The sequence below is a fragment of the Anguilla anguilla genome, chromosome 13 (genome assembly GCF_013347855.1).
Source record: "Anguilla anguilla isolate fAngAng1 chromosome 13, fAngAng1.pri, whole genome shotgun sequence".
NCBI classification, from domain to species: Eukaryota; Metazoa; Chordata; class Actinopteri; order Anguilliformes; family Anguillidae; genus Anguilla; species Anguilla anguilla.
Genome location: NC_049213.1, coordinates 1161007 through 1179653, shown reverse-complemented (window position 1 = coordinate 1179653; position 18647 = coordinate 1161007). Strand labels below are relative to the sequence as shown.

The following is an 18647-nucleotide window of genomic DNA, read 5'->3' as shown; positions in this document are numbered from 1 at the left end:
AGCTATTCATAGCCAAGAACTCAGTTCAGTTCACGCAGTGACATTATTCTGACCTAACTTATGTCAAGTCAAACAAGGGGGAAAAACAAGCTACAATATTAGGACGAAAATACAAATTACAAAAAGTGCACCCATCCACTGGCCTTCCAGCCCTTCTTTGGTCATGGACAGAGTCATCCTCACCTGGCTTCAGTTACATATTGTCATTGACATCTACGTGCTGTCATGTTCCTGTTTATTATGCATGCATTATGTAATCAGCCTGTTTCAGTGAACCGTTGGCAGCCAGTGGCAGATGGGCTCTGCTCAAGGTTTCGTCCTGTTACCAGCCAGGGAGTTCTTCCCTGCCACTGTTACCCTGAGCATGCCCTTGGGGGTTCAGGCCTGGATATCTGAAAAGCTGCTTTGTGACAATACCCTTAGTAAAACGCTCTCTACAAATATAATTGACTGTGGATGTGCAAAATTGAATTGAACTGAACTTGAGTCTCACAAGACTATAGTACTGTGAGAGTGAATACTTATCAATTAGGCCATTTCAGGGTTTTATATAATTCTGAAGACATCTCAATAATTTATTTCATTTTGACATTATAGATGTACTTGCATAGATTTATGTTGTAAGATCATTAGTCATAATCTGCAACCTTTCTGATTGAGGGTTATTAATAGACTCTGAACATTGCTGGAGAGCCCGCTCAGTCAAAGCACACTGGTACTGATCTATTTCCTCCAACCTGAGTACCGGGAAGTGTAGGCTGGGGTTCGGGGGGGAGGGGGGTAACTCTCTTGAGGGGCTGCATATGACTGGCTAAAAAGCAGCTGAAGGTGATTGGCTGGGTATTGAAAAAAGATGAAAAAACATCAACTGCACCACAATAATTCCAGAATATAAGCTCAGTACTAAATGTTATTAAAAAAATGTGTAAAATAAAAGTACATTTTAAAATAAAGCCAAATTATACTTCCCTTTTTTCCTGTTTTTGTGATGATGTTCTTGTATGAACATAATTGCACTTTTAAAATCACCTCATTGCTTCCTATCAGGGCTGAATGTGTAAATAGGCTAATGCCATTCTTAATCCCTCAGACATGAAGCTGACTATGTACAAAAACAACTGCAAATGTGTGGGAAAATTCTCTTTTAATTAAATTCTCTTTTATTATAATGCATAAAATGCATTATAATAAAGGCTTTGGGATAATATAAAAAAACGAATAATCTTTGACAAAACCTTTGGTTGATTAAATAAGGTGCACCGTTGTTCATATGATATGATATGAGAGTTTTACTTTCTCTCTCAACTGTTTAAATGAGAATCAGATCTCTTCAGAAGGCACTTTGAGCGTTTCCTGTTCTCTTTGTTCATAAGCAGCAGCTGGCTCATAAACGGCAAGCTGGTGAGCATGATATGCAAGGGGAAGTTGGGTTATCTCTCAGTATTGTTTCTGCATCTACTGCTGAACGTTTTAACTCCTCTGAGAATTCAAATTTTGTTTAATCCCTTCTTCATGCACACGCACACATGCAAGCACACACACACACACACACGCACACATACAAAAGCACGCACGCACACAGACACACCCACACACACATGCATCCACACACGCACACACACACTCACATGTATGCACGTACACACACACACACACACACGCATTCATGCCCACACACACAATAATATTTGTGTTTAATAAGACATGTAAATATCTTATTAAAACTTTTTTAAATTAAAAGGTTTTTAACAAAACCAGAATACAATACAAAACCAGAATTAGTTGTGGCAAATCAGAAGTTACATTACATTACATTTATTTGGCAGACGCTTTTATCCAAAGCGACGTACAAAAGTGCATTTCATGGTCATGAACAACTACAAAACAAAGGTTCAATAAGATAGCTGTACAAAATAAGTATTGTATTTCTAGCCAAGAACACAGTTTAGTTCGCACAGTGAACACTATTCTAACCTAACCTCTGCCAAGCCAACTAGGCAGAAGAACAAGCTCCAATATTTTTTACATTTGATTGTGTTGTCGCTTCTACAAATCAGAAGTTCATTTAAAGGTCATTGTTCAGTTGACTTAGCAACAAGAAAAAATTGACAAAAATGTCTAAATACATGACATCATATTCATAGATTAATCATAAAAACAATGCAATCAATGAAAATAATAATTTTGAGAAGGGCTTCTTGATGGCGTACCCGGAAGAAACTGATTCTTTGGGTGATGATGTCAGATCTTAATCCTGTCTTGTTTGGACCAAGTGTGGTCAGAACTCCCGCCATCTGACACATAACTGGCGGCAGAATCGCCCAGGGAGGGAGGGGTTCGGCAGGCTGGGCGTGGCTCACCTGGCTGCGCAGCCGTGACTCCTCCGGACAGGCGCTGCAGATTCGGCTGCAGCTGCACAGTGTTTGACTGCTCACCTGGCGGACTGCAGAGTGAAAGAAAGCTGCAGCTGGTCAAACACACAACAAAAGAATGTTATAGGGCACCCTGCTGAAATAAAGGAGCGTGTTGCACTACTGACGCAAGCTCACAATACGCTAACAACAGCACAAGAGCGACCTGGAAAATGCCAGTCTATTTATTGATATAATTTACTAACGTGTGCAGCAAGTATAGGTCTTTTGTTGGAGTATTACCAAGCCCTTTGGCCAATTTAAACAAATAATAATAATAATAATTTTTTTCTCTGCTAAGGTTGAGCTGGATGAGTAGGAAATAAAAAGTATTTTATATGAAAATAAAAGAAAGAAAAATATCAGCTAATAGCATATTATTATAGCTTTCACAGAACTAGCAAAGAAAAGTCCAACACATAGATACTTCTCATTATGTGGCATACCTGATTATTAACTTAAAATATCATGCCCAATTTTTTTTTTTGTTCAAAAATGTTTATGTAAACAAAGCATTTTCTCTGTTCTAAAGTTTGCAGTGGAAACATCCAGCATGGTTCCAAAGAACATTGCAGACAGACAGAGATATTTATAACCCCACTCATGGAAATCTGTGACCCTATTCCTGTCCAGAGACCCAGTAACAGTATCCAGCTTAAAGGGGATTGAGGAAGAGATGCAGGCCACGGCCAGATTATAGGATCTGCACCTTCAAGGAAGTCTGAGATCAACGCAGTCAGCATAAATACCGCTGGGGACTGTTTCAGAGTGACGGTAGCGTTTAAATCCCCCACCCTGGCCTCGTGCTGTAGGCCCGAACGAATGAAATATCGCTTCCAAGAGGCACTCAGGGCCTTCCTGTTTCCCTTCATCGCTTATTTTAGTCCAGACGACCAGACCGACACTTAGTCACGATACAGTAAGTGTCACTAGGGCTTTCGTCATATGCGTTTTGACATTCTAGGCTACCAATTTTTAGATGATGCATCTCAATCAAACTTAGTATCGAAATCCCAGTGCCTTGTCAGTTGTTCCTTAAAAAATATGTTTTGATTTGATGCATTTTATGTAGTTCTTGGAAACATGTTTTAATCCCAATTTAGAAAAGCCCAATAATATTTTCTATGTTGATCCCAGTTTATATAATATTCTGTTAAAGTTGCACAGGTATAGCTACTAATAGAGGTGATTTTTTTTCTTACATAGCCATTGAAAAAACTAGTCATTTTGGAGCAAAAAAGCATGTCAACCCCATTGCCAGCAAAAAGATAAAACTGTTAGGTACACTTTACATTCAGTTGCAGTTATACCTGTGTAGTTAAATTGTAACTAATTTCATAACAAGGGCTTATTACAGAGTAACACCAATGTAGGTAACATGGAACAACAGCTAGCAGTATTCTTAATTACACAGAAACGTACAGCTAGCAGTATTCTTAATTACACAGAAACGTACAGCTAGCAGTATTCTTCTTAATTACACAAAAACGTACAGCTAGCAGTATTCTTCGTAATTGCACAGAAACGTACAGCTAGCAGTATTCTTCTTAATTACACAGAAACGTACAGCTAGCAGATTTCTTTTTAATTACACAGAAACGTACAGCTAGCAGTATTCTTAATTACACAGAAACGTACAGCTAGCAGTATTCTTCTTAATTACTCAGAAATGTACAGCTAGCAGTATTCTTAATTACACAGAAATGTACAGCTAGCAGTATTCTTAATTACACAGAAATGTACAGCTAGCAGTATTCTCCTTAATTACACAGAAATGTACAGCTAGCAGTATTCTTTCTTAATTACACAGAAACGTACAGCTAGCAGTATTCTTCTTAATTACACAGAAATGTACAGCTAGCAGTATTCTTAATTACACAGAAACGTACAGCTAGCAGTATTCTTTCTTAAAGGAGTACCATGGTGATTTTCACACTTTCTTGGTTTTATGTGCTATTTGCACAAGAGGCATTGAAGAAACACAATGAGTAAAGTATTAAATATGTCCGTTCTGTATTTTTGGAGAAATATGCGTTTTAAATTTATCATCCTATTTTCAACCGGTTGAGAAAGTTGTCAACTTGGTGCGTCACCTACACAGTAACCACTCCCCTTTCCACGCCCCGTAAACCCATGGATAACTCGAGACCCATAGTTTGCGCCGCTGGTTTACAGGCAAGACAATGCAAATATTTGACTAACGTTAGGTTCACTTAAATTAGAGTGCCTTTTAAGGACTATTAGATTATTTCTGGTTATATTCATTTAGCTAGCTAGCTCAAATTAGCTAGCTAGGTAGTTTGCTTTCATAAGGCAATGTTATCGATAATGTTAGCTAGCTAGTTTGCTTTTATGAGGACGTTATTGTTGTGCTTTTATCTTAACTTGGCTAGCTAGATAGCAAAAATTATAATTGGATTTAAGTCGACGTCCTTACCTTAGCTATCTATCGATACTTGATATACTACTAAGCTTGCTAGCTTGTGAAAAGTCTCCCAAAAACAGCGCTATCATGGGGGTAGCTATGGTAACGGGGCACGGTCTGTCAATCATAGCTAACTGACAGTTCTCATTACCACGCCCAGACGGTTCGGGTGAACTTTTATAGTGGGAAATTTAGGCTTAGAAAAATATGTTTTAAAGTACATTGAAATGACTGAATAATAAAAAAAACTATGCACATTTGTTTTGTTGTTGCCTAAAGACAACTGGGAAGTGTCACATTCAACCACCCTGTTACTCCATTTAATTACACAGAAACGTAAAGCTATCAGTATTATTCTTAATTACACAGAAACGTACAGCTAGCAGTATTCTTAATTACACAGAAACGTACAGCTAGCAGTATTCTTAATTACTCAGAAATGTACAGCTAGCAGTATTCTTAATTACACAGAAATGTACAGCTAGCAGTATTCTCCTTAATTACACAGAAATGTACAGCTAGCAGTATTCTTCTTAATTACACAGAAACGTACAGCTAGCAGTATTCTTCTTAATTACACAGAAACGTACAGCTAGCAGTATTCTTAATTACACAGAAACGTACAGCTAGCAGTATTCTTCTTAATTACACAGAAACGTACAGCTAGCAGTATTCTTAATTACACAGAAATGTAAGGTCAGGGAGTAAGGAAAATACAGCTTCCAACATCTCCAAACTTAAGTTATTTACACAATGCATCTTGCATCTTTATGACAAGTAAAACTAAAAACATAAAAATGGCATCTAAGTTGTTTTAGAGACAGCTACATTCAAAACTATAACTTAACTGACAAATAACTACATATCATCATGTGTTTTTAGGTGTAACACAGATGAATTGCAGGTTATTTCCATGATAGGCATTTGACACTCGTGACACATGAACTTCAAATGACGACATTCTCTTCAGATGGTAAGATGAAAAACGTAAATAATTTAGGAGAGAATGTGGTCCTAGTGTGGCTTTGTTATTTGTACAGCCCACCACAGCACAACCTTATGGCATTTTTATAATCTTTATAATCTATTGACTGCTAATACCAACTATATGGAGCGCCATCAATTGCTTTCCCTTACCATGGGCGAGTGTCTCTATGATCATAGTTGACCCTGCCCCTTCCAAGTTTACTGACAGGCCGAGTCATTTTTAAATTAATACGCATGGAAATAAATATGAGTTGAAATAATATGCCTTGCTCATTTATTTAATTGCTTCTTTATTTATTTAATTATCTATTTACTGAACATTTTTTCAGTTGGTCCATTTTTAAATTCCCACAATCCCTTTAACCTTATTGGCCAAGATGTTAAAGATCATCCCAGGTGAGTGACAGCTTAAATAACAAATGATGACAAAGGAACTGTACAATGTAGGAGTTCTGATATCCTGGGAAAGGTCACACCAAGGAGTTTGCTGAATCTGTAAATGATAAATACAGAATATCTCTGAAACGAATGCACTGGTAAATTCTTCCACTCTCAGAACATGTTTAGCTTGTCCATGTGCCTTATAAACATAATATTGACTTCCAAGCCTTATGTTTGGAAATATTCCACCAAGTTTCTGAATGGCAGTTGCATTGAGGAGTTTGCACAGAGAAGAGAAACCCATTCCTGGAGATCCTATGACAGGGGCATCAGATCTTATCCGAAAAGGGCTGAAGTGGGTGCAGGTTTTTGTTTTAGTCCACCCCTAAGACACCTGATTCTATTTATCAAAGTCCTTGATTGAAGAATGTGATTTTTTAATAGTTAAGCATTTAAATCAGGTGTCATAGTGCTGGGCTAAAACAAAAACCTACACCCACACTGCCCCTTTTTCTTTTTTTGTCCCATGTAGGGGACATAAGTCTGGTCTTAATCGCAACCCTATTTTCCACTATACTAAAAGCTACACTACAAGGGACATTCAATAACAATAAAACAATATTTTTAAAAATATTTTCACTGAAACATGTTTTTGTCATCTGAGATGCTAGTACTATGTCAAAAAAATCAAAATACTCAAACTTTTTCCTCTTGGTCTCAGGAGGCAATGGTATGTTTCCACAAGCAGCTCCCAAAAAACACATCTGGAGTCCAGCAACCACCACCACGTGCAGTGAAAAATGCTGAGGGGAAGTACCTTGGCTTCACTATGCCCAAAAGCTAAAAATGCAAAACAGACGAGAAGGGGTCAGAGTAAATGGGCCGTAATTCTAAGCGCATGCTAAACAGTGTCGAGGCCGCTGCATACCGAGGGCTATTTCTGTGACATTTTAGGTTTTGCCGAGTGAATTAACATTGCTTCTCACATGGCCGCTCCATGCAGCTGCTCTCCAGCCTCTGGTTATGTAATCTATACGAGGGCTTAGAAACACCCTTTCTATACGAATGGTCCCACCCACCACAGGGGGTTTCAGGGGGAAAGGAGGGGCCTAGGGTACACGTGCCTCCGATAAGCTCGAGAGACTGGCCCAAACAGTTCCCTGAATTTGTGTGTTCAGTCCATCAGGAGAATGGCAATTGTTTTGCTTAATGTTGGTGGGCACCAGCACTTCTCCATGTAAGAATAAAAGGCTGAAAACAAGATGGTTACAATAGTATATTATGAAGGCTTTACACAAACAATGAGGCTGTGCCAATCTTTGAGAAAAAGTGTTACTCATGAGATTCAGAGGTTTTTTTTTACTTTGACAGATATCAGACAGACAGACGAAGACCGATTCCAGACTCAGATACGAGATGGTTAACGAACGCATCACGTTTTTTAACTAATTTTCCTTTTTGTGAATCAGAAGGCTCCAAACCCAGATGTGTGACTCTGGTATGCTTTATTCAGACAAATACTGCATGCACTTTAAATACCTTAACTTTTTAGGTGCTGGCAAAGCTTGAAAGCACTTGAGATTGGACTGGAGATCCCTCAACACAACAGACCTGACCACAGGGCTGAAAGGATGCGATCTCTGACTTCACTTGGAGTCCCTTTGTGGTTGGTATTTGTAAAATATAGCACTTCTTGTACTCTAGTTCTCTTCTCAAGTTCTGCAAAATCTAAACCAATCTAGAAGTCCAATCAGGATTAAGTTGATTTATGCTCAGCTTAGAGAAGAAGCAAAAAAAAAACTGATGGACCATTGAGTAAGGCACTTAACCCGAATTGTTATGATATATATCCAGCTGTATAATTAGATTCTACGTAAAATATAAGAACTGTGTAAATTGGTCTGGATAAAAGCTTCCGTCTAATTAAAGAAAGCTTCAGAAATGAATGATGAAATTTTTACTATTAATATTAGCGGAAGTCTTCAGCATTTTTACTGATGTATAAAGGGTTAAAGTATTAGAAATACATTTTTGACCCAGTTCATAATCAAGAAGACATTCATCATGCAGAAACTGTGGCTGCCACAGGACTAAATGGTGAAAACTCTCACTGACAGACTGACTTATTTCACTTATAGACATATAAAAAGACATTCAGGGATTACTCGTGAAACCAGAGAATGTAGGACTGCTTTGATAAGCTGATTTTAACAGCGTTATGCCAAGGATACAAAACTATACATACGTTCCAGAAATCCCGAACAAAAACAGCTCGAGTTGCCCTGCATATTCCGAATCCCATTAATACACAGTATGTTTGGAAGCACATAATGAATTGTGCATAAAATATGGTAATAGCCTGCCGCTCCATTCCTGGGTAAAGTAGCATTCATGGTTGGAAGACCACAGACCACAGTGAATTCCATGAGCATCATTTAAGACCAGATTCATCTAGACAGCAAAACCTCAAATTTCTTTCTAACTGAAGTTAAATTCTTCAAGTCCAGTGAGATAAATCTTTGGTTTGCAACTACCATTTCTATATAAAAGGCCCTTTGTCCAAATAATATCCCTTATTATGATATACATTTTTATCCATTTATGGCTGAGTTCAGTTACTGGCATGGCTTTGCTTCAAAATTCTTGCTGGACCTTACTCCTCACTAATCTTTGTAATTGTGTATAAAAGGACAGATTCCCCATTCAATACTACCTATTTTCAGAATAAAAAAATATTGTACTCAAAGGATTGAGTCAATACTTAATATTGTTTTAAAAGACACTGAATTCATTCTTCGTTGACAGTTACTTTTTGAATTAATTATGAACGGGGTATGATTGATACGCTGGGGTACTTGTTGATTGTGGTTTTCACAACACAGGAAAAGGCTCAGGCCAAGACAGTCAGCCAATCACAGGCCCCTATCTGAAAGGCCATGGGCCACACCTCCCTTTCCCTCTCTCTCCACAGTCACCAGACCCCATCTCTGAACAGCTTAATTTTCAGGGTCAGTTTAAGTCAACTCTTAACTTTGTGAGCTGACCAACATTCAGCCATGCAATGAGAAGCATAAGATTGTTATTGCAACGAATCAGTGAAGTTTACTGATACGTTAACATAAAGAGCTGTAAGGTCAATGGAACATACTAAAATATTTTAGTTATATATAGTTTTTCCTTATATATCACACTAATGCCCAACCATTGTGGTCACGGAATGTGCGATTTCAACCACAATTTACTAATATCTTCCCCATAGATCTAAATGCAGATATCACTTTACTCGCTGTTCCTATTGCAACACTGACAAGTTCAGCAGACTTTGTGACTGTCATTCATGCCCAATAATTAACCCTCTTTCAAAATAACTCTCTTTTCCTCTTGCCATCTTAATCCAAGCATTATTATACATGCCACAGTGCATGACAGGATGTTAATTGCTTAATTGTATAATGCAATACACTTGCATGGAAGTATCTGCTTTTGTTATGTTTCTCCACTCAACCATTCAGGTTTTTACTTTGATTTGTAACGCATCTGTATATTTGTCATTATATTTTCCATAAAATGAAAGTATTTACAGTGCAGTGCATCATGTGGCATTTCGGAAAGGACGGTAAGTCTTTCTGATTAATGAATCAATATTTTGAATCAATATTATATCAACTTTCCACTCCAAGCACCCCTAAAATGGAGCACCCATTTCACTTGCCAAAGCAGAGACTGAAGACCTGGGCATGGTTAGAGCTGAAGCAGGTGTGGGCCTGGTTAGTGCTGAAGCAGGTGTGGGCCTGGTTAGAGCTGAAGCTGGTGTGGGCCTGGTTAGAGCTGACGCATGTGTGGGCCTGGTTAGAGCTGAAGCCGGTGTGGGCCTGGTTAGTGCTGAAGCAGGTATGGGCCTGGTTAGAGCTGAAGCAGGTGTGGGCCTGGTTAGTGCTGAAGCAGGTGTGGGCCTGGTTAGAGCTGAAGCAGGTGTGGGCCTGGTTAGTGCTGAAGCCGGTGTGGGCCTGGTTAGTGCTGAAGCAGGTGTGGGCCTGGTTAGTGCTGAAGCAGGTGTGGGCCTGGTTAGAGCTGAAGCAGGTGTGGGCCTGGTTAGAGCTGAAGCCGGTGTGGGCCTGATTAGGGCTGAAGCTGGTGTGGGCCTGGTTAGAGCTGACGCATGTGTGGGCCTGGTTAGTGCTGAAGCAGGTGTGGGCCTGGTTAGAGCTGAAGCAGGTGTGGGCCTGGTTAGAGCTGAAGCCGGTGTGGGCCTGATTAGGGCTGAAGCTGGTGTGGGCCTGGTTAGAGCTGAAGCAGGTATGGGCCTGGTTAGTGCAGGTGTGGGCCTGGTTAGAGCTGAAGCAGGTGTGGGCCTGGTTAGAACTGAAGCAGGTGTGGGCCTGGTTAGTGCTGAAGCAGGTGTGGGCCTGGTTAGTGCTGAAGCAGGTGTGGGCCTGGTTAGTGCTGAAGCCGGTATGGGCCTGATTAGGGCTGAAGCAGGTATGGACCTGATTAGGGCTGAAGCAGGTATGGACCTGATTAGGGCCAAAGCAGGTGTGGGCCTGATTAGGGCTGAAGCAGGTGTGGGCCTGGTTAGTGCTGAAGCAGGTATGGGCCTGGTTAGTGCAGGTGTGGGCCTGGTTAGGGCTGAAGCAGGTGTGGGCCTGGTTAGTGCTGAAGCAGGTATGGGCCTGGTTAGAGCTGAAGCAGGTGTGGGCCTGATTAGTGCTGAAGCAGGTGTGGGCCTGGTTAGGGCTGAAGCAGGTGTGGGCCTGGTTAGAGCTGAAGCAGGTGTGGGCCTGGTTAGTGCTGAAGCAGGTATGGGCCTGGTTAGGGCTGAAGCAGGTATGGGCCTGGTAACTAGTTGGTGCTACTATTGGCAATTATTGAGTAGGAGAGTTCACTGGTGTCCTGGGAAAATTTCTTGCTTTCTCTTCTCAGCCATTTAATTCTCCCCCAGTTTAACTTAATAAATTATTTCCTTCTCAATCTCTGCTGGGTCGTGAGCTCAGCATATATCACCAGATGGGTGCTACACTGGTGGTGGGCACAGTGAGTTTCCCCTTTCAATGTGATACGTACTATATGAAATCATTTAATTTGTATTTTTATTGATTAATAAATTTCAATTAAGATACGGGAGAAAAAAAATCTGTTCAGACCTGTTCAGATCTGTTCATTGCATGACATGTTTGTTATCATTCTCTGGTTCTACATGATCAATTAAATCTTTTAAGTGGGAATTTCAGGTGAGATGCCCCTTCTAAACCTGTGTATTTAACATCAATATAAAAACAATACATTCAGATGCAAATATGTAATACAACCATAAACATTCACTGACTTGATCTTTGCAAGCTTTGCAAAAATATCACATGCTTATTCACTTAGACAATAGTTCCCAACATCGGTCCTGGAGTACCCCTGTGTATGCTGGTTTTCGTTCCAACCACAATTGAAATCCTAGAATTTTCTCATGAACATGGACATTTTATTCTCCATGGCACACAGACATATTTCATCATGAAAAGCACCCAAATTAAGAAAAATTAACAACTTCAAATTCAGGGATTGCAGTTGTGGCTCAAACAAAAACCAGCATACACAGGGGTCCCCAGGACTGAAAACCAGCATACACAGGGGTCCCCAGGACTGAAAACCAGCATACACAGGGGTCCCCAGGACTGAAAACCAGCATACACAGGGGTCCCCAGGACTGAAAACCAGCATACACAGGGGTCCCCAGGACTGAAAACCAGCATACACAGGGGTCCCCAGGACTGAAAACCAGCATACACAGGGGTCCCCAGGACTGAAAACCAGCATACAAAGGGGGACCCCAGGAACGAGGTTAGGAACCACTGGCGTGAACCCATTCTCAGGCCTGTGCACTGCATGGAAATGAAAGGCCAACAAGATAGATGAACTAATAGCGCCATCCCCTGGCCATTCCAAACTATACAGTCCAAATCGCATCACAAACAAAGCAACAAAACGTGCAATAAAATCTACAACAATCTAAAACAGCAGCATGGGCTCCAAAGATCTCCCAAAACAAGTCCGTGACAAAGTTGTGGCAAGGTACACATCAGGTGAGGGATATAAAAAGATTTCCAAGGCTTTGAAGATGCCTTTGAGCACTGTTAAGACCATCATTAAGAAATGGAAAGTGTATGGCACCACCTACAGTCTACCAAAATCAGGGCGTACTTCTAAACTAGACTACAGGGTTTTATGACCAACAGAGGGCAACATGTGCATCATACAACAATATCAAAGATATTGCACACATCTGGCCTGTATGGAAGGGTGGCAAGAAAAAAGCCATTTCTCAAAAAGGTCCATCTGGAGGCCCGTTTTAAGTTTGCAAAAAACACCTTGCCACAAACTGGCAGGACGTATTGTGGTCAGATGAAACCAAAATAGAACTTTTTGGCATAAATGCCAAACGTTATGTTTGGCGAAAACACAACACCGCCCATCACCAAAACAACACCATCCCGACTGTGAAGCATGGTGGTGGCAGCATAATGTTGTGGGGATGTTTTTCATCGAAAGGGACTGGGCAACTTGTCAAGATTGAAGGGAGGATGGATGGAGCTAAATACAGGGAGATTTTGGAGAAGAACCTGAAGAGGTCTGCAAAAAGACTGAAAATGGGTTGGAAATTCATATTCCAGCAGGACAATGACCCAAAGCACAAGGCCAAAGCTACCATGGAGTGGTTTGCAAAGCACAAGGTGGATGTTCTGGAGTAGCCAAGTCAAAGCCCTGACTTAAACCCAATTGAAAATTTGTGGAATGACTTGAAGGTTGCAGTCCATCAGCGAAGACCAACAAACCTCTCCCAGCTCGAACAGTTCTGCAAAGAGGAGTGGGGGAAGATCTCCAAATCAAGGTGTGCCAACCTTGTGCAGAGCTACCCAAAAAGACTGGTAGCTGTAGTTGCTGCCAAAGGTGCTTCCACCAAGTATTGACTCAAGGGGGTGTATACTTAAAAAATGAGGAAATTTCAGTTTTGTTAATTAAATGCTCTCTTTTTTCAAATTAAAATCATTTCACCGCATTCATACGGTATGTTGTATACTTTGGGTCAGGGCAAATAAAATCCCATTTTAATCCATGAAATTTACAGACCATGACACAACAAGATGTAAAAACTTTGAAGTGGGGTGTATTCATTTTCTATCCACAGTATGTACATACATACATAGGATGAGTTACACTCCCAGCCTTACACACTCACACACAAGTATTATATCTTTTAATAATGCAATGTAATTATGAATTGAGAATAAAAAGAGATGTAAGGATGGAGAGCATGGTACTGTATTTTTTAAAACATACACAAAGAGGGCAAATATCTTGAGAGTGACGATGAAAAAACATCTGAGTTATATCTGCAATCTCTGTGGCTCTTTGAGTAATGGTCTTACCAATAAGTGGCTCTCCTAAGAAAATTAGTGAGTACCACTGAACTACGGCATCAACTGGAATTACACTACACAGCCATCTAGTGGCTGTATGAGAACACTACAACTGATTACTGCCACTAACTTTTACTGCTGGTAGACACTAGATCTTTAAAAACGTGGTGTCTTTTGAAAATTCCACACATTGCACCTATTTTCTGCGTGTCCTTGCCCTATAATCCATCCATTCATTTTATTCTCGCACGCTATTGCGAATATAATTCACTAATTATTGCATTGCATTTAATTATTATTGCAACAATGATAATAATGATGATAATAAAAGCCTGATGTATTAAGTCATTTTTTTCTATTAAAATCCCTTATCAACATGTTTGGTAGACCTTGTGGAGTGAAATAAACTGCACAAAAAATTTAATAACTGTGGGTATTTGAGAGTTATTAGAATACTTATCTAGGAAATACTCCTGTAAATCATGTTATCCTTTAGATGATAGGAGCTGGAGCCAGAACATTGATCTCTGAATCAGGTTATTCCACACAACATGCCTGCTTACAATGGTATAATATCCAGCCTATGACTTGGGACTGGAACAGCAGAAGACTGACTGAACTAAAGGTTTTAACACTGCATCTAAACAGCAGCTCACATGTTGTTCAGATGGACACTCTCCCACCACGACGTACACACATACCCCGCCGGCCAATAGTTAATGCTTGGCTTTACCAGCAGAACAAAATATAAATTTATTCACAATCCTTTCAGAACATCACAATCCTGCAGCACACACAGGTGTGTGATGAAGGAGTAAAATTCACCTTCATCAAAAGGTCAGTGTGTGAAAGAGAGTGGGGTAAATATATGGATTTCATTAGAGTTCATAGCAGGTAGTGAATAATGGAGATGGATGAAGTCTGCAATGTGTGACAGACCTGAAACATTGTATTATGCAGGTGGTCAATCTTTTACCATGTCAATCAGACACTCAGCATCCAGTCATCACCTGTGACCTGATACTACAGACTCCACTGAAACCTTACATTCTGCTCAGGAACCACAAACCTGGCAACCCTCAAAGGTTTTATCCTGCTTTTATTTGCTTGTTGTGATAGAGGAGTAAGGTATATATGGGCAAAGAAAGAATGCTGGTGGACAGAGGAGTAAACTGAGAGAGAAAGAGAGTTTTAATATTTCACTGAATAGAACCATAATCACAATTCAATTTAGTTAAGATGACACAGTACATAGCACTACTCACCCCAGTCTCTGTAGTTCACAGTTTGGACTCATCAGTTCAACACAAAGCAGCTCCACTCCTGAATCTCCCAGGTTATTGTAGCTGAGGTCCAGTCTCTGCAGTTTACAGTTTGGACTCCTCAATCCAGCACAGAGTAGCTCCACTCCTGAATCTCCCAGGTTATTGGAGCTGAGGTCCAGATCTCTCAGGGGTGAGTCTGATGACTGGAGAGCTGAGGCCACAATATCACAGGACTTCTCTGTGAGGCCACAGCTGTTCAGTCTGCAAAGAAGAGTAAATATATTATAGTATAATAATATTAGGTATACATAAAACATATGGTAAATGATACAAATGATAGTGTTCAGTAATGAAGAGTGAAATTGAGGATTTTAAGGTTGATGATGCTCTGAGGAAGATGTCTGTGCTACACTCTCCAGCTGCCGCACTTTGGACCTGAGAATTAAACATCCCGCTGGACTGAACTGTGAAAGTTCTACAGATGTAATTCTGACCCAAATGGCCCCTTTTCTTATACTGTAAGTTCCCACCCCATCCCAGAAGGTCAGCTGCCATCTTTCAAAGTGGACAGTGAGGGAACTTGCAAAGCTGATGAATGTTTGGCACAGCCACCACCAAAAGGAAAGATGCAAAGGATAAAGCACATCTTCCAGAGAGGACAGTGAGTTTGCTTCTTTAGTTTAGGTTTTCTGTGACAAACAACCCACAGCATTGCAAGCTAAAATACAGTTATTAGTAGATTAGCTTTAGAAGCAGAAGGACAAGGAAGTTATCTGGTCACATATAACCAGCTGTGTGACCGTTCTTCTGGTGTTACATATGACCAGGTAGAGAAACAAGGTATTCCAAAGGTCTGTGGGAACTCCTGTTAATGATACCTTTGATTTTATTTTATTGATATAGTGATACATTTGATGGCGCAGCCCAAGGAGACACCATTCAGCCTGTTCTGGGCTCCAGGAAACTTCAGAATCCCTGTACAGGTCAGGCTTTGGCCTGAGATGAGCCACAGAATTAACTCAAGAACAGGCACTGGGGGCAGAGGTCACTTCAACAGTTCCCTGAGAAGACCTCACTCTGGCACCCATTATATCCTACAATTCCTCTACCTTCCTATTTTCACTCTATCTACAAGCATTATGCTGGAGATTCTGGGTCAGCCTATACCAGAATAAAGCAGAGACCAGGGTGGTACTACTGGCCTTGTAACATGGTGCATTTACTGCCTGCCCTAGCCTCTCAACATAGAAACACAAACATTTCATTCATAACCGAACGTATCCCTCCCAAACCAAACTTAACGTAATTTGAATCATGACATTGAAAATAAGTGTTATCCCATCAAGTGGCTTAAAAGTAAAATATAAAAAGGGTTATAGATAATTCTCTCCTCTCTTCTAATCATTAATTAATTATGCATAGACCAGGAAGAGAAGGGGAACCTCCCTCTTTCAAACACACGGCAGGGATTCAAACAACATTTGTTCTCATAATTAAAACTTACAATTAAAAGCAAAGAATGTTTTTTCTTCACAAACAGCTTGGCAATTACAGCAATAACTTGAATTAATTCACCAAACTGAGTTTGTGAAGAAAAGGTGTGAAGTGCATTTACTAGTCCAAATCCGAGTTAAGGACAAATGTTCATTGAATACAGGCTATAAAGTGTTGACTTGTTAAGCAAACATGAGCCTTTGGTCTTGTGTCTCAGCTTTGTCTAGCTTCTCAGCTGTGCGTCTTTGGCTTTGATCAGTTTTAATGTGGGAGAGACAAGCTGTGGTTTTGTCTTTCATGATTATCTGTTACTTCATTTCCAGGACTGTCTAATTTTTGTTCATGTAATTGAGCCTATGTTATTAAATTAGATGTTTAATTGGGCCCTATTTTCTCAGTCAGGGCACAACTGTCAAACACTAGCAGCAATGCAACGCGCTGGTGAATTTGGGTATTTCAGTAATTTATTGATTCCAGGCACTAGCACAACTGTGGCACAGTTGTAAAAGAGGCTGGTTCGATCAGAATAAATTGACTGTGGGTGTGGTTGGGTTTGGTTTCATTATTGCCAATCAGATCACCCCATTTCTGTCTCTTTGGGAAACACAGCCAAATGCTAATTTCACCATGGCTGAACAGCAAGTGTGTTGTGATCATCTCTACTGAAGGGAGGAGAGAGTTCTCTAATATAACTAGAAGTCTGTACAACACTAAATTCCTAGACCTTGCAGCAGGGCCCCTCCATCTCCAGGCACCAGACCTCCCAAGGACAAAAATAAGTTAGAAATAATGCATGTACGTGTGTTTGTGTGTGTCTGTGTGTTTTCTTTCTCTCTGTCTTATACATTTGTAGAAGTCCAAACTGGTGAGCTTGGCTTTCCTCCTTATCCTCCCCCTGCCATCCTGCCAGGGAGAAACCGGCTATGACACCATGCTGCCCAGGACTCTGAAAGCAACTGATAGATAAAGACCAAACTATTATTTCTGATTTAAAGCTTGTTTATGTAGCTAACGCTTAAGACTAAGAGGTCACCGTGTGCTTATTCAGTATTTATGCTATATGACTAGTCACAGCCAATCATTTATTTTGTTTTTTTATTTTACTATATGCTTGTGTATTAACCAAGTACCAACTGCCCCTGCTTTCTTCAGTTCGCGTTTATCCATTTTGTTGTGTGTAGGTACCGGACTCTTTCTGCAGAAATAAATCCTATTTCTTATATGGATATACCTTGTCATGCCTGGTTATTCTAAGGGGAGAATTTTCTCTGCCCGACACTATGAATTACAACCATTATGAGGACTTCTACAAACCAATGAAGATGAAACTGAATAGTTTTGATTAAGTATTTTCTGTTCATATGCCAGTTTTAAAAGCTATAATAAACGGTTCTGTTCCCATGAACAGTTCCACAGGGAGAATATTCCCAGACTGGCCAGAAGCAGGAGGCAGCTGGCAGAGACAGCCTCCAGTCGGCCTCTCCATCCTGCTGCTGCCGCTACTGTTTCAGCTAGGCAGGCATCGCGCTTGTGAACCAGAGGACAGGAAAGAAGCATTTTGTCTGGATTTACTTTAGCTTTTTTGTTTCTTTACTGTCAATTTTTGTTTCATACCACTATTTAAAATAAACAAAAAAAAATATTTACTAAGTGTCATTCATTTCAGACATGCACTTGATAAGATAAGATGAAACGGCTCCATAGCCAACCAGTCCCTGCTCTCTCGTGCACTCTGTGCTCTGTAATCTCTGTAGCGATCGTCACATGCGACTCTGCTTCTCTCTGTATGAAAGACCTGTAATGTGTCCTCTGTGAGGTCTATGTCACGTCCATGGCATATGGCTATGTAGTGTAGAACACAGCACACCACAAAGAATGCACTGACTTTCTGAGGGCTGTAAAGTGATGTACCACCCAATCCATCCAGAATTCTAAAATGCATTTTAAACATTCTACTCAGTCATTGACATAGCCTAGCCAAACACATGATTAAAAGCAAGATTACAGTGCGTTCTGGGCTCACTGTAAACACTATCTGAGGGGTGTAAAGCCGGTCTCCCACCTGTCTCATTCAAGTAGCTTACACAATTAACTCCACTGCCTAAATAGCCAGCATTGGACTGAATAACTTTTCTTTAAAATAGTTCAATTGAAATAAACAAAATATTTCTTGTATCTGTGTTATGTGTTTATGGATTCACATGTGTGGCACAGTTATAATGCCAAAATAGCACGAGTTAAAACCTGGTATGGGTTGGTTTAACTGCAAACGCATTAT

The 18647-nt window shown here is 40.3% G+C and overlaps 1 protein-coding gene across 3 annotated transcripts in view; it reads right to left on the bottom strand.

Moving 5' to 3' along the window:
• Positions 1-18647, bottom strand: part of LOC118210812 (NLR family CARD domain-containing protein 3-like) — a 131566-nt gene that overhangs the window by 21329 nt on the left and 91590 nt on the right. For 2 of the 3 annotated variants that reach the window (XM_035387259.1, XM_035387261.1), the window contains exons 8-9: positions 14876-15136; positions 2211-2467 (exon numbers count right to left, since the gene is read on the bottom strand). In XM_035387259.1, the coding sequence (XP_035243150.1) occupies positions 2242-2467; positions 14876-15136 (487 nt within the window). In that variant the 3' untranslated portion in view covers positions 2211-2241. The remainder of the gene's footprint in view (positions 1-2210; positions 2468-14875; positions 15137-18647) is intronic. The other variant, XM_035387258.1, reaches the window with a different exon arrangement.